Raw genomic sequence first — 16,074 nt, forward strand, 5'->3', positions numbered from 1 at the left:
TAAACCCCACCCCAAACCCTGACAATCTCAGTCTCTTGATTGGTCAGTGCCAGGCAAGCTCTCTGGATTAACATGCTAATTTTATCATTGATTGGCAAGATAAAGAATCCATCTGTGCCCGGTGATTGGCTGACTTGTCTAGGCTCTGGCCAATCCTGAAAGGGGCGGGCAGGTTAAGCGTCAGGTTTCTCCGAGCTGCCCTCCTTGGATGTACTTACTACTGGTCGATCACTAAGTGGCTCCTTTTCTCCCTTCTCTCCAGTCCTAACCGTATCTGATGGAGCTTTCTTACCAGGCCCTCAAAGTCACGCATCAGGCGCGGGAAGCGGTAAGGAAAGCATATTCAAAAAAAGATCTGTACCAGGAACTCCTCTCCCCTTTTTGCTGCAGGCCGATTTGTGTGTCTCCGGTTGCTATGGCGACAGAGTCCGCCGCCCGATTGGCGCACGCGCACTGAGGGCCCGTAGGACCCACTGGTAAAGCCCGGGGGCTGGGCTTGAGGTTGTGATGCTGATAGGATGGGTCTGGAGCAGAGGCGGGTTTGATAAAAGGAACTGCAGAGTCAGTTTGTGACCGAGGAAATGGGGTGTCGAGAGGTATTACGTATTAGACAGGCTAGTCTTGATAGGTCAGTGGGTTTGGGGAGTGGTCAAAATAAAGATTACTGAAAGGCAGGACCTGGGAGTTGGGATACTGGGTTCGGGTTCTGATCCGCCACTACAAGGTCCCCATTTGAAAGTAAGGTAATTGGACTGTAGTCTTTTTCACACGAAGATTACATGAATTTTACAATACGTACAGTGGTTTCCTGTTGTCTGTATCGTATTGCCAGCAATACCTTCCACAACGAACATGAATTGAGGACATGTTCTATGCCAGGCACCGATGAAATAAAAACAATTGGGGGGGGTAGGATAAATAAAATTAAAGAGAAAAAATACTGCTATGTGGCCCCACCTCCAGAGATTCTGATTTACTCGTTTGGGATGGCTCCTGTGCATCAGTATTTTTTGAAAACTCAACAGGTGATTATGTGGAGCCAAGGTTATGAACCACTGCTCTAGTGTCTCCCACCTTAAAAACAAAACAAAACAAAAAAACCTAATTATACAAAAAAATATAACTCTGTTTGGCCTCATATCTTCCCCCCTCTCCCCAACAACTTTATTTTCTCTTTATTTCGTTCCAACTTTGGAAAGGGTTGCCTACACTTTCTGTTGCTACTTCCTCATCTTTGGATTGTGCTTAAGCCCATTCCAATCTGAGCTTGAACTACCTGCATCGGAACATTCTGGGTTGGCTTTTAATAAAGCAGATTCCTGGACCTCATCAATACTTACTGAATCAGAAACACTGTAGGATGGGGTCTTGAAAATTGCACTTTAAACACACAATGCAAGTTTGAAAATCACTGCCCTAAATGGTCTCATACATTTTCATGACTTCCAATGCCATCTCTATGTCAACAACCTCCCAAAGTGATTCTAGACTGGACTTCCTGGCTGAGCCCCAAACCCATGTGGTGTCCTAGAAGACAGAATACAGAAAGGACAATGAATCAACAAATTACTCAACAAATTTCGTGGGGTATCTAATGTATCTGCATCATAATTTGTTCAATACCTTTTAACCTTGCTCTCTACAACTTGTACCTTTCTTTCCCCGTCTTCCTCCACCATATACCTAATTGCTCAAATCAGAATTCTGGGAATCATCCTTAACTGATTCTTCTTCCTAGACATTTCCTTTGTCCTCTACGTAAAAAGACATCAGCAAATCTTATTGATTCTACTTCTATAATGGGTCTTTAGTCATCCATATCTCCACAGCCACGATCCTGATCCAAGCCACCATAATCTCTTACTGGAACCACTTTAACAGTCTCTTAATTATTCCCCCTGTTGGTTTTTGCCTCTGTCCAGACCATTCTTCATCCAGTGATCCAAATGATCTTAAAATTATGTCATTCCTTGGCTGGGGTCCTTTTACTGGTTTCCGTTACATTTGGGATTAAAACCCCCAAACCTTGCCATGAGCCACCGAGCATTGCAATGACGTGGCCCAACTTCCACAGGCAGCCTCTTTCTCACTACTTTCTGCTTTGCCTCCCATTGCTCCAGGCACATTCTCTCTGATCTGACATGTCTCTGAACTTCACACACTGTACCATACAAGGTAGAACTTAATTGTGACTAATTTATATTATCTGTTTTCTGCCTGTAACATAGCCTCTCAAACAGAATTTACGTAATTTGAAGGCAGAGACCTGGTTTTACTTCTTGTTTTATTCCCTAGATGGTGCTGATAGCAATATCTAGGCATGCTCACTGATGGCTTCATCTCTAGTGCTTCATCTCTTCATCTAAGTGCAAGGAACTGTGCTGATTACGGGTCTGGAGAAGGAAATAAGGTGGAGGTGGGTGTGGTGATCTGGTGAACTGAACATAAAGAGAAGTGCGTGTGCACAGGAATTTTGATCGTCTATGTTATCTACTGTATTAGGATTTCCAGAATACTTCCTTTTTATTTGGTTGATATTTATTGTTGTTTCAAATTATTTATATGTGTATTTTTTTCAATTTTAATTTTAATTTTTGACAAAGTAATATCACCACGTAGTTAAAATTGTAATAGTTCTACAAAGTTAAAAAAAAAGTCTCCTGCTTCATTTCATCCTGCCCTCAAGTTTTGCTCCCCAGAGCAACCATTTTCACCGTTTTTAGAAGCTTCTTCAGAATAAATTTACACTTCTGAATTCTGATTTTTCATTCTCATGTTCTCACTTTCATTGGTAAATGAGCATTTGGCTTTCTTCTACCTACCTCACTTTTCCCCCTTCTTCTACCATCAGCCCGTAGTTCCCCTTCTACATTCTCCCAAGATCGTTCTATCACAATTTTTTGCTCTATTGAATAAATGTTCAGTAGTTATATTAATCAGATCATGTAAATATTATTCAGAGATGAGCCATATGGTACACTATGATTATATTTTATTATTTTTATTTAACTTCTGGGGCAGGACTCAATCATATCTTAACTAATGCCTTATTCTTTGGCTTCGTTTTCTGTATATTTGATACCACTTCCTCCCTACCTAAAGTCTCTCACAGAACTCTAAAACTCCTTTCTATATGGTGAAGCTCACCAGAAATTTCTCAGTTCCATTTTTTTTTCCTTAGTGACATCCTTTCTGGACCTCCTGAATGCTCCTGCTCTGTGGACTGGTTGCTCTCTTGGCTTGCCACGCAAATTTTTTTCCCTATGAAACCCCTTCCCCTCTTCCATGTGTCAGAAACCCTGTTTCCTGGATCCCATATCTGCCTCTTTCTTGCCCTATATCCCCATTTTAGTGAAACACATCAACCAATAGCTACCTGAGAAAAGGTTCATGGGAGGTAAAGTTTTCAAAACAAGGTTTGTGTGAAACTCTCTATTCTCTTCTCAAAGGTGATACTTTGGCTGGGGTTAATAGTCTAGGTTGGAATTGATTTCATCTCAATTGAGAAGGCATTGCCCCATTATCTTTTAATTTCTAGTGATGTGGCTGTGATGAGTCTGATGCTATTTTTCTTTTCCCCTAAAAGCTTTTAGAGTCTTCTAATATCCCTGGGTTCTGAATTTTCATGAAGATACTGCTTGTTGAGAATCCTTTTTCGTTCACAGGGCTGGTAGGCAGTTAGGGACCATTTAGATCAGGGAATTCATGCCCTTAATTATGTAAAATATTCTTTTTTTTCTTTCTTTAAATATTCTTGCATTATTTCTTTAGATAATTTTCTCCCTTCCTTTCTTCTCTCTCTCTCTCTCTCTCTCTCTCTCTCTCTCTCTCTCTCTCTCTCTCTTTCTTGTTTTTGCTATTTTTTTTCCATTTTTTTCCTCTGGAAGTCCTATTCATTGAATGTTTGACTTTGAAACGGAGCCTCTAATTATATTGTTTCCTATTTTATTTTACATTGCTTAATCTTCTTGTTTTTCTTATCAAGAGATCGTTTCAACTTTTTATCCCATTGTATTGCATTTTTAATTTCTGCTATCATAGTTTTATTTCCAGGTACTTTCTTTTTGTCTCAGGGATCTTTTTTTCATGCGCACGGTTTTCCTCTAAAGTCTGGTGAATCTTGGCTGAGGTGAGACACCTAAAAGCTAATTAGATTCTGTGTGTTTCAGAAGAAACTTTTCTAATAAAGATGGATTTCTCTGTAGGATGATCAGGTAATCAGCGGCCTTTTCATTGGAGTATCCCTAAATGTCAGTATCTGTCGGTCCTTGCTCTGAGGTCTTCAATTTCTCCAAGGAGAAATCCCCTATGCCCTCCTATTGGGAATGAGGGCAAAATAAGCATGGTTGCCACCATTGTTGGAGATAAACAGGGAAAGAGTTGTGTGTGGGGTGGGAGGCTTGTCCTCACTGTTCAGTGTATAGATTATAATACTACTTAATTACTCCTTCCTTAATAACTTAAGGAAGTTATTAAGTAATAATTGAGTACTTAATTACTATTTCTTTCAGCCAGGCCCGGCGTCCTAAAGTCTGAAGTTTCTCTAGTGAGTTTCTTCTGACAGTAATGTCCAGTCTTTTGCCAAGGGAGGGGAGGAGTTGTCACCTGATTGGGGTGGGGGAGGGAATCTGTTAATCTGTTCAGCCAGTGGCTCACTCCTTACATAAGCCCTTAGAGGTTTCTGGTGACTTAGGTGTACCTCGTTCTCAGGTTCTCAGTGTCTGTAACGTTCTAGGGCTCTGTCATACACATCTGCTTCTTTTGACTACTTTCTCTACAGGTGTTGGTTTTCTTTGATTTTGGTTGTATTTGCTTTTGGCTTTCTTTGCTTTTTTTAAGCCAGTTGGCATTTATCCATTTGCTTTCCTTCTGTCGATTTTATTGTCATATCTGTTGTCACCTCTTCTTCTAGAGTCTTTGTCCTTGACGAATCATAGCATTTTTATTCCTTTACCATCATTTTCATGTGGTTTCATGGGAGGGAACAGAGATAAATACTCTTTAGAACACTTTTTATTTTACAAATATTTATTTCAGAGAAGTGAATATTAAAAAAACCCACTAACATGTGATTCATAGCTAAAAGATAAGTTAATTTTTTTGTGGGTTTCAAGTTAGGCATTTATCATACACCTATTTATATATTCAAATTTAGTTGTAAATATGGTTACTTGTTTGGATACGATAGGGGCTAGTGGCTGAGGATAAAAATGGGAGTTAGACACTTTTGAATTCATATCCTGGTTTTTACTTAACACTGAGATAAATATACATTTATTCATCAACTCATGCCTACTCTATCTAAAACATTGTACTTTTGTTTTGAGATATTCACTAATGGGAGCACTGACAGTATTGATTATCCTTAGGAAATGCCTCTTCTTTTGGTTTTCATGATATTACGGTCTCCTAGTGTTCTACTTCCCTTTTCGGCTTCCTCGATGAGCTTCTCTCTCTCTCCCTCAAATGCCTGTTCTTTAGGATCTGAATTTGCCTTTCTTGGTCAGCCTGCTTCCTAAACTTGATAAAGTGCCCCTCCTTGATGCCCTGAGTAGAGATCACCATAACACCTTCATCCTGGGAAATTAGAACGGATTTTTTCCTTGTTTGTTCCTTCTCCCAACCCCAGTAGACTATAAGCTCCTTGAGGGCAAGGACCCTAATAGCAATTTCCTTTTCTGACGAGTAAACCGATCATGCTTTTTCAGTGCTTCTCAGTCTTTAATGTGCATACTAAACACCAGGATGTTTTGAACATTCAGATTCTGACCCAGTTGTCCTGCGTGGGGGTGGGCATCATAAGCTCCCGTGTAATCCTGGAGCTACTGCTCAGCTTTGGGTAGCAAAGACCTGGGAATGGAGAATTTTCTCCTATTCCACCTTGAATGTAGTGGTTCATTAAAATAAGATGATATGCAATTTGTAAGCCTCTTCCTTGTTCTTTTTTCCAACCTGCATGTAAGATCCTGTAGAATGTGCTAAGGGCAAGGAAGCTGTAAGGAGAAATTGCTTCTGTGTTTTTAATTTGACCACACAATTAAAACAAAAAAACAGTAATTGGTCTCAAGGCTTAAGAATGGTTTTGGGAACGCCATTGATCGACACATTCATGGGTACACACCAAATTGTCCTGAAACTAAGTTTGACTTATTCTCATGCGTCTTTATATGTACTTTTCACAAAGTTGTGGCTTTGCCTGTGTGAGACTTTTATATTAAAAAATATCTATTGTAAGCATTAGCTAATTAATGAGGTGGTTGACTAGGGTTTTCAACGAGTATTGTTAAATGCCTTAGGTTTTATTAATTGCACAGGCCCCTAAAAAAAATAAAACAGAGTGATTGAAAATTTAATTACATCAATGTTTTTCTTCAAAGAACTAAGGCTTATTAAACTTTAAATGTTCAAACATTTAAGCATCTATTGAAATACCAACAGCTATAAACAATGTGCAGTTCTAAATACTAATTAAACAAACTCTAAATCACCATCAAGCTAAGTTGAATTCTAAGTAACTCTTATGTTTCTAAGTGCCCTGCTCTTACGTAAGGAAGATTAACCACTTCGCTACTGACCACGCCTGCATCTTGTAAAATGCTGTGGCTGCGGTGGAACCACAGGCGTCCTGTACCTGGACCAAGAGAGGCAGACTGATCAGACCACCTGGAACACTTTACAAATGTCACATTGCTACCCTTGGACACTAGTTCTTTTTTTTAACCACTAACTGAGAATATGAGAGTATACAGATATGAATTTGTATATTTGATGCTTTAGGTTAAAAATATCATTTTGTTCTTTTGTAAAAATAATAGTTATTAGGTTTTATTTTTAAACACAAAGAGTGTATAGTTCACCACCCTGATAAATCTTGTTAATATTAAAAAAAAGGATATAGCCTTCTGCTTTCGAATGTGATGGAGTAGCTGATACCAGACAAGCCTTCCTACTGTATGCAGCTAGACAACTGGACTAAATATATGAATCATGTCTTTACAGACATTGGACAATGTGGTCATGAGACAAGGCCTTCTGCTGGGAAGCAGTTACTGGGTTCTGGCACATGAGGGAGTAGCTAAGCAGAGCACAGCAAATGACAGAGAGAGTAGTTTGGGAAGACTAGGGTTAGAATTGTGAGGGAAAAAGACCAGAGAGGAGGGAACTATGCAAACAAATTGCTCCATAATTCTGAGTTTTTGACTGAATACTAAGCTGTGCATATATAGAGTGAAAATGTATGAAACTTACAGAAAGACCAATTACCAGGACACTGTAAGCTAAACAACTACAGGTGTTATATAATTTGAATTCCAAACAACCTCAGTAGAAAAATCTTGTGGAACAGCATTTAGAAATTCCAGGAAGGCTATGCATTAAGAGTAAGCTAAACTAGTCCTGAAATAAAGGCTACTTTAGATATTTCTTCCCTAACAAAAACAAGCCTTGATAGGATTAGACCTACCTACAAATAACTAAACTATCTGCCAAAATAAAACTCAACACACTTAAAAGAAGACAATAAAATCCAGACTTCTACAAAGACTAGCATCCAATGAAAAATCACGAGTGGTCATAAGAAACAGGAAAATGACAAAACCAGCTCAAAAAATTAGTCAACAGATTCAAGTTCATTTCAATCAAACTATTGATACTTTAAAATTTTCTTTTTGGTGTCAGTTTGGTATATTGTGTTCTCTTGGAATCTGTCCGTCTCATCTAAAATTTTAAATTTATTGGCGTAATTGTTCATAATATCTTGTTATTTTTATATAAATATATACAGGAACTGTAACCATCTTCCCTTTTGATTCTTGACATTGGCTATTTGTGACCTCTCTCTGTTTTTTTTTATTAAAAAAACATTTTTTTAATTGGGGAATATTGGGGGACAGTGTGTTTCTCCAGGGCCCATCAGCTCCAAGTCGTTGTCCTTCAATCTAGTTGTGGAGGGCGCAGCTCAGGTCCAAGTCCAGTCGCTGTTTTCAATCTTTAGTCGCAGGGGGTACAGCCCACCATCCCATGCAGGAATTGAACTGGCAACCTTGTTGTTGAGAGCTCTCACTCTAATCAACTGAGCCATCCGGATGCCCCTCTGGAAACTAAGCAGCAGTTCGTTGTCTTCAATTTAGTTATGGAGGGTGCAGCTCACTGGCCCATGTGGGAATCGAACTGGCAACCCTGTTGTTAAGAACTCTCGCTCTAACCAACTGAGCCGTCCCACCGTTCGTGACTGCTTGTTTCCATCTGTCTTGGCAACAGTTTATCAATTTTGTTACTCTCTTCAACCAACTTTTGTTTTGTTGATCCTATTATAAGTTTGATATCTATTTCACTTTTACATCCTTAAAATTATTATTTCCTTTCTTCTATTTTCTTTGGGTTTATTTTATTATACTTTTTCTAATTTCTTAAGATGGTTGCTTAACTCATATTTATTTTTTTTCTCTTTTAACAGATACATTTAAGGATTTAAATTTCCCTCTAATCACTACTTTGCCTGCTTCCCACGTTTCAATATGCAACATTTTAATTTTTTGAATTTTCATTCAATTCCAAATATTTTGTAATTTCTATTAGGATTTTTCTCTGACTCATAAGTATTTAGAAGTATATTACTTGCATATGGGAAGACTATTGATATCTTTTTGACATTTTTTATGTTTTAATTGTATTATATTCATACAATACATGTTTTCTAGTTTAATTGTATTGTATTCATACAACAATATTCTAAGTAATTTCAGTCATTTGACGTTTGTTGAAAATTGTTTTACGGCATGGTTAAGTTTATTAATTGTGTTGTTTAAATCTTTTATATGCCAGATTTTTTTTGTTCTATCAATTACTGAGGAAGGCATCTAAGAATCTGTTACTCTGTATTTTTTGCCTATTTCTCCTTTTGATTTTGTCAATTTTTGCTTTATTTATTTTGATTCCATGTTATTAGGTACATAGAAATTTAGGATTGTTATCTTCAATTAATTTGTTTGATGGGAGATAAGTGTTAAGATTCTTTTTCTTTTGTTTTTTGGTAATCCAGTTGTCGAAGCACCTTTTCAAAAAATTTGAATTACATAGGCCACTTTGTAAAAAATCAAATTGCCATATATTTGTAGGCCTATTTCCGAATTCTCTGTTCTGTTCTACTGAGAACATGGAGTACTTATGTTCTACTCCATGCCAATATCAAACAATCATAACTATTGTGGCTTTATGTTAAGCCTTGAAAACTGATAGAGTAAATCCTGACTTAGCCCTTTTTCAGTGCTGTCTTGGTTAGTCTAAATTTCCACATAAATTTTAGAATCACATTTTCAGTTTATAGAGAAAGGCCTGCTGAGCTTTTGATGAGATTGCATTGAATCTATAGAGATTGCATTGACTCTATAGATCGATGTGCAGAATTAACATCGTAACAATATTGATTTTCCCAATCCATAAACATTGTATCTTCTTTAATTTCTCTTAGCTGTATTTTGTCCTTCTTCAACATAGAGGTTGTATTAGCTTGCTAGGGCTGCCATAACAAAATACCACAGACTGGGTGGCTAAACAATAGAAATATATTTTCTCACAGTTCTGGAAACTAGAAGTCTAAGATCAAGGTGTCAGCAGGTTTCGTTTCTCTTGGGGCCTCTTTCCTTGGCTTGCAAATGGCCACCTTCTTGCTTTGTCATCTGTCATATGGTCTTTCCTGTGTTGGAGACCACTCTTCGTGTGTCAAATTTCCTTTTCTTATCAGGACATCAGTCAGATTGGATTAGAGCCCACCCTAACAGCCTCATTTTAACTTAATCACCCCTTAAAGGTCCTATCTCCAAATATAGTCATAATCTGAGGTATTCAGGGTTAGGGCTTCAAGGCATGAATTTGGGAAGGGGGACATAATTCAACCCACAAAAACGTCTTAAACATTTTGTGTTATACTTGTTCCTATTGAATTTTTATGTGCTATTGTAAGTGGTATTAGTTTAAGTATTTTTTTTAAAGTCTGTATCTTAGTTCCAATATCTTGAGTCGCATGTGGATCTGTTTCAATTATCATTATTCCTGATGTTTCTTATTTATGTTGTTCTTTTCTTAGACTGTGCAGGGTGGTGTAGTTGACAATTTGTTTTTAGAAATAATTTGAGATGAAGGATGACATTATCTTCTTGTAGAGGCGATTTAGGTTTGTTTCTGCTTTATGCCAGCGAGGGGTGGGATAGGGGATGCTGGCAATCCAGAAACATCTCAATCCAACTTCAGAAACTGAGATTTTTCTGGGCCACATAGAGAATGGGAAACTGAGCTTGGCAACTTCACTTCTCTTCTGCCTTTATTCCTAGGACTGAGCCCTTCACAGGTTTTACCAGGGTCCCCTATCTTGCTGGGTCCTGGACTCCAATTTTTGCTTCTGTAGCACCTTGAGATTGTCAAACACACTACTCAGCATGTTAGCTTCTTAGAGGCAGGCACATGTCCTTGGGAGAAAGTGACTTCAAATGCCATGGTCACATGTGTGCATTAATAACTACACACACACAGGCAAGTATACCTTGAGGATAAAATCCTATAATTGAAATTGCTATATCAAAGAGTTTGTATATTTGACATGTGCATACACAACTGAACCATAGTACATATGTACATAGTACATATATATCCTTGCAGATCCTTTTCTATGCGTGTATACACACACATATGCACACACACTCTCCAGGCAGGGAAGCAGTGGCTATACCACATGGACTCATAGGGGCAAACCTTGGAAACTCCAGGAGTCAGGTGTTTTAACATTTTTATTTTATTTTATTTTATTTTATCGAGCAGTCTATATTTCCACCCTCGTTCTGGGTTATAAAGATATCCCAAGTCTTGGAATTTATTAGATCTAGGAATTCCTGACAGTTACGACTGTCAATATTCTCAGTAGTATGCATTGACAGTTCTTATAACACAGGATTAGTTACAGAATCATAAATCAAGTTTAAAAAAATGATAGGTAACAAAACACAATAAGTGAAATAAGCACACTCCACATTCCCACCACCCAGACACACTAAGGTTGAACCTTAGCATCTCTCCATGTATCCTTCCCACCCTTTTCTATGCATGTGCACACACACACTCCAGACAGGGAGGCCATGGCTGTGGCACGAAGGTTCACAGGTAGTGACACTTGAGAAGTACAGGTGTCAGAGTCCAAAAGTTTCCACGAAGCCCAAGATTCAGGTTTCCTGTGGAAGTGCCATTCCCTCCCCCCCCCCCTTGTTCCCTCCTCCCAAATTTAGTCTCCAAAGGCAAGTGCTCCATTCATCGTCGGAAGTATCTGTTCTTGAAATCTTTAATGGTCTTGGCCATCATTGGGGCAATCGGCTTTGCAGGCTTCCTGCTGCTGCTGAGCACCACACTGCTGGTGCTTGGGCAGGCATTCGCCAGCTTCTCAGGGGTGGGGTGGAAGCCGTGGCCACCCGCACTACTGGAGCGAGCGCGGCTGCTTGCTGTGGGGTAGGGGGCTGGCTTGGTCTCGCCTTTTTCCTGGAGAGCTGCTCCTCCTCTTTCAAACGAGTTGAAAACGATCATCTTTGTCTGTCGGCCTTTGGGCCTACTGGCTTGTGCAGATCGGATCTTCAGTGTCAGTGCTCGGAGCCGCTGCTGTCGCGCATCCTGAAGCCGCAGGTACATCTCCCGCCAGGACTCAAGCTCTTCTGGCTTTTCTTTCTTAAAGTACCGGTGACAATGCAGTTTCCATAATTGATCGGTTTCTTTAACTAGCACACAATTGTATTTCTCTAGGCGATACAGCTGATCAGGCGTACAACTCTCCAAAACGGGTTGGAGAACAGAATACGGGACTCCTCCCACTCGAAGGAGTGAATTGAGGTTGTTTCTAAGGACCAGGATACACTGCTGACGTAAGGTCATCATTTTGCGGAGACAGGTCCACTTGGAACCAGAGAACACCTGCATCTTCGAGTTCACTCTGGGCGTGGCAAACCCAGCTTCTTCCTCTTCTGCTCTTTGCTTCAGCTGGGAGGAGGACATCAATTCAAAGGCTGGAAGTGGACGGTACCCCGGCTGGACCCTGGGCAGCCAGAGGTCTGGCAACACGGATGACGCATCAGCGGGGACCTTTTTCAATTTGGCCCCATGCGCTCCAGACAGCTGCGGCTTCTCTGACTTGTTTGCGTTCACCTTAGGTAATTCCTGAACCGAGTCCAAGTTTTCACTAGCGCTCTTAGAATCCTTTTTCTTAAGTCCTTTTCCTTCAAGTGCTGTGGATGAAATCTTCACAATCTTTTTCTTTTTCTTCCGGGGCGGCTGGTCGTAGGTGAGGTATGCCTCAAAAGGCATGGTGGGCGGCTCGAATTCCTCCTCCATCTCTGCCTCCTCCGTGTCAGGGAGGGAGCCCGCCGGCGTCCCATCCCGATGAGAAGTTTTGACTTTCCCTTCTTGGGTCTGGAGGTTGTCGGCAACCTTCTCTTGGCCTTCCGGCAGCAGGGCCCCTGCCCTCTTTCCTGCGTCTAAGCTGTCTAGATGCTGTCGCTTGTCTTTGTCCGATTGGGTTTTCTCTGAGTGGTTGCTCTTTCGCTTTTTCGGGAGCTTGTCTGAGGCCATCTCCGAGGGAGGCGAAAACTGGAAGCCGCGGCCCTCTCCTTCCTTCTCCTTGACACTACGAGGGGACAGTTTGACCCCAGCGCCCTCCCAGGAGAGAGGTCTTGGGCTTTTCTTTCTGGAGAAGACCTGGTGTGATCTCTGGCTGATCAAAGCAGAGGATTTCTCACGCCCCTTGGCACCCGGGCATTTGTCCTTGTGGGAAGGTGGGTGCTCCTCGCTTTTACTCACGGCACCTCTCCCCTGGGTTGTCCCCAGGTGTCGTTTGTCACTGGGTCCCCGTCGGTCCCGAGAGGCATTGGTGTGGCCTTCTCCAGGCCTCTGGCATGTCATGTGGGCGTTGGTCGGGCGTCTGTGATGGTCCCCGCGCGTCTGATGAGGACCCGTGGATGATGGAGGGGACCAGCCGTCGCCTGAAGATTCCCACTTTGAAGAGTCAGCAGGCAAAACTCCATGGCTGGTCCTTCCCTCTCTCCTTTCACGACGGTGGGGCCTCTCGAGCTCTGAGGACTCTCCGTGTTTCTTCTGTCTGCGCTCAGAGCTGTGCGCTGGGCGACTGACCGCTTCTTTGCAGGGTGCTGGCTGGTCTCCCTCCATCTCCAACTTCTCCTGAAGAGAATCCCTGGGGCACTTTGAGGACTCGCTCTCCTCCGAGTCCCTTCTGTCAGCGTCAGTGTTTCCTTCCACAGGAACCTTCTTGCAATGGGCCACCAAGTCCCTGGCAAGGCTTCCGATGTGCTCGCGGTTGAGCAGGCGACTGTCTCACCGACCCCAGTCTCCACCAGAACGGCTACTGAGAACCGCCAGGTGGAGAGTCTCGTTAAATCGTCCCCAGCTTCTAAGGGTGGGGCTTGGGTCCGCCCTAGCCCCGCCCCTGCCCCTGCCTGTCGCCGCCACCCCACCCCTCTTCCCCCGCCCCGTCCTGGGCTGTGCTGGGGTCAGGGCGCCCTCCGTGCATCTCTTTAGAGAACCAGGCACCACTGGCCCCTTGAGAGCCTGCCCCAGCTTCCTGCACGGGCGGGAGCCGGGCCCCGCTGTCCATTATGTTACCCCTACTTTTCGGATGAGGAGACAGGAGTAGGGCGATCAAATTAATTTGCATATTTGGACCACATCACTGGAAGAGGGGACGATAGCATTTGAATTTAAGAAGTTTCGGTCCAGTGTGAGCATACTCCTCCGAAGAGGGTGAGGAGTGGAGGCCTGGAGAGAGAAAAGGACTTATCTGAAGTTCAACAGCTTAGTCCTGTGAGGGCGAGGAAGAGTCGCTGCATCAGGTTGGCCTGCAGAGCAGCGCCCCACGTAGGCATTCAATCAACTCTTTTGGAATGAATGACTGAATGGCCATTTGCTCTGATCACCTGAACATGAGCAGGAGGTCCTGACTCAGGTCAGCCTGAGACACTCCGAGTGTCCTTGAGGGCACCTACCCTCGCCCCAGAAGGGTTTAGCTTCATTATTAGTATGATTACTACCCCAAAGAACAACTTCAGAGACTTAACTGACAATGTCAACACTGATTTATCACGTTGATTAAATCAAATCTGATTAGATCTTGGGCAGATCTCCAGGAATGCACCTGGACTGGCCCCTTCATCAAGTCAGCAAAGCCCAGGGGTGGTTCTTCCTTGATTTTTTTTATATGTAAATTTTTTGATCTCTTAAACAATTCTATAGGTATACCTTGTGAGTTTTTGTTCAACTTTTGCCTCACATTTTTCCAGTTGTCTTAACATATTTATTGAACGGTCTATATGTCCCCCATCATTCTGGGTTTTAAAGTTATCCTGAGTCTTAGAATTTATAAAATCTGAGAATTCCTGACAGTTATCATTGTTTTCAATATTCTCAGTAGTATCAATTGGCGGTTCTAATATTGTACGATTACTCACAGAGTCATAAAACAATTTTAAGGAAATGACATGTAACAAACCCAATAAATTTTAAAAACCTACCAGATTCCCACAAAGCAGATACACTAAAAGTGTTAACCGGCGTGAGCCTTAGTGTATATCCACGTATCCTTCCAGATCCTATTCTGTGTGTGGATATACATACATGCACACACACTTGCATTTTTTATCCAAATGAAATCATACCGTAAACACTGTTCTTTAACCAACTGGTTCTCTAACCTGGTTCCAATCCAGGATCATGCATTACGTCTGGTTCTTGTATCCCTTAAGTTTCTTTGAATTAGCAGTTTTCTTCAGCCCCTACCATCTCTATTTTTATTTATTTTTATTTTTAACGACACTGACTTTCCCAAGAAATCATGACAGTTGTTCTGTAGAACCTCTTCCTTTCTTGACTCGTCTGATTGCTTCCTTGAGGTTTCATCTGGTGCCCATCCCTGGAGAACTGAAAGTTGGTTCTAAAGGCTTGATGGATTTCAGTTAATCCCTTTAGGTGGTACTGAGGACTTCACATTGCACACAGCAGGAGACTGTGACAGTATTGCCTTACTGTGACAGCCGTCTGATCTCTCTATCGTGCAGCTCTGTTGCAACTAGAAAGTAGCCTGTGTGAGCACAAGTTTTATGAAAAGAATGTAAATATAGTTCCATAATCCAGCTCAGTGTTTAATAATGGCATAGCACGGAAAGTCCCCTGTGTTTCAGTGGACTTTATGGTTCTCTGACATGTCAGTGTCTATCACCAGTTCACACTGAGCATCAACAACAAATGCCCCTCTTCAAGGAACACTGTTCCTGAGCATAGTTGACCAGATGTGACTTTGTGTTAAATACAATGAATGGCTTCTTGGATTTGTAGACAGTCCTTTTGGTAATTCTAGTGCTCTTTCAAGTTATGCAGCATTTGAAACTTAGGAAGTTTCCTGGTATAAACAGGAGGTAATCAGGAAACAAACAAAAAACAAATTAGAACCTATGGGTATATATATTCAAGCTTTTAAGTGAATATTAGATGCAGGGACTGTAAAATAGAACTATAATAAAAACATTTGAAAGAAGAAATGTGTCCTTTTTAACTGTTTGCTTTTGAGATGGAAAGCTTAATGCAAAATCTGGATCTTATTACAGAAATTGAAACGAGCTCATGCAAATTAATCTCCATTGCACCCGTAAAAAAGAAATTAAAAGCACTAATGTTGCATGTGGTGTATATACAGTAACATTTCCTAAATATCTTCTGGGTCTAAAACTAGGAATGATATTCAATGCTTCCTTTTCCTCAGGCTACAGTATCAACGGATTCAATTTTGAATCTGATAATGGAGGCATTTTTGTTGCACAATAGCCCACAAAGGAAATGAAGGAAGGAGAAAACAGACAGATTATTGAAGCAGAGACAAATGAGACACTTTGGTTAGATGTTCACTTCTGGGCCTCCTCTCTGTGGTAGACAGAAGTTAATTGAGCATCTAATTGTGTCCATTTTAAGGGCACACCATCTTTTACAGTTTAAATTGACCATTTATGTCACAGTACTTTGTGTAAAAAATAAGTATCAATC

General features: G+C 41.2%; 2 protein-coding genes across 2 annotated transcripts in view; one reads left to right on the top strand and one right to left on the bottom strand.

Moving 5' to 3' along the window:
- Positions 1-219: 219 nt before the first annotated feature.
- Positions 220-16,074, top strand: part of KATNAL2 (katanin catalytic subunit A1 like 2) — a 66,061-nt gene continuing 50,206 nt past the window's right edge. Inside the window, exon 1 of the mRNA XM_033087514.1 lies at positions 220-328. Coding sequence (XP_032943405.1) covers positions 278-328 — 51 coding nt within the window. The 5' untranslated portion in view covers positions 220-277. The remainder of the gene's footprint in view (positions 329-16,074) is intronic.
- On the bottom strand, positions 11,296-13,639 carry LOC117038658 (elongin-A-like). The gene is given in 3 exon segments (XM_033135563.1): positions 11,296-13,352; positions 13,355-13,435; positions 13,576-13,639. Coding segments are annotated over 3 exon segments (2,202 nt in total).

The sequence above is a fragment of the Rhinolophus ferrumequinum genome, chromosome 19, assembly GCF_004115265.2.
Source record: "Rhinolophus ferrumequinum isolate MPI-CBG mRhiFer1 chromosome 19, mRhiFer1_v1.p, whole genome shotgun sequence".
Lineage (NCBI taxonomy): Eukaryota > Metazoa > Chordata > Mammalia > Chiroptera > Rhinolophidae > Rhinolophus > Rhinolophus ferrumequinum.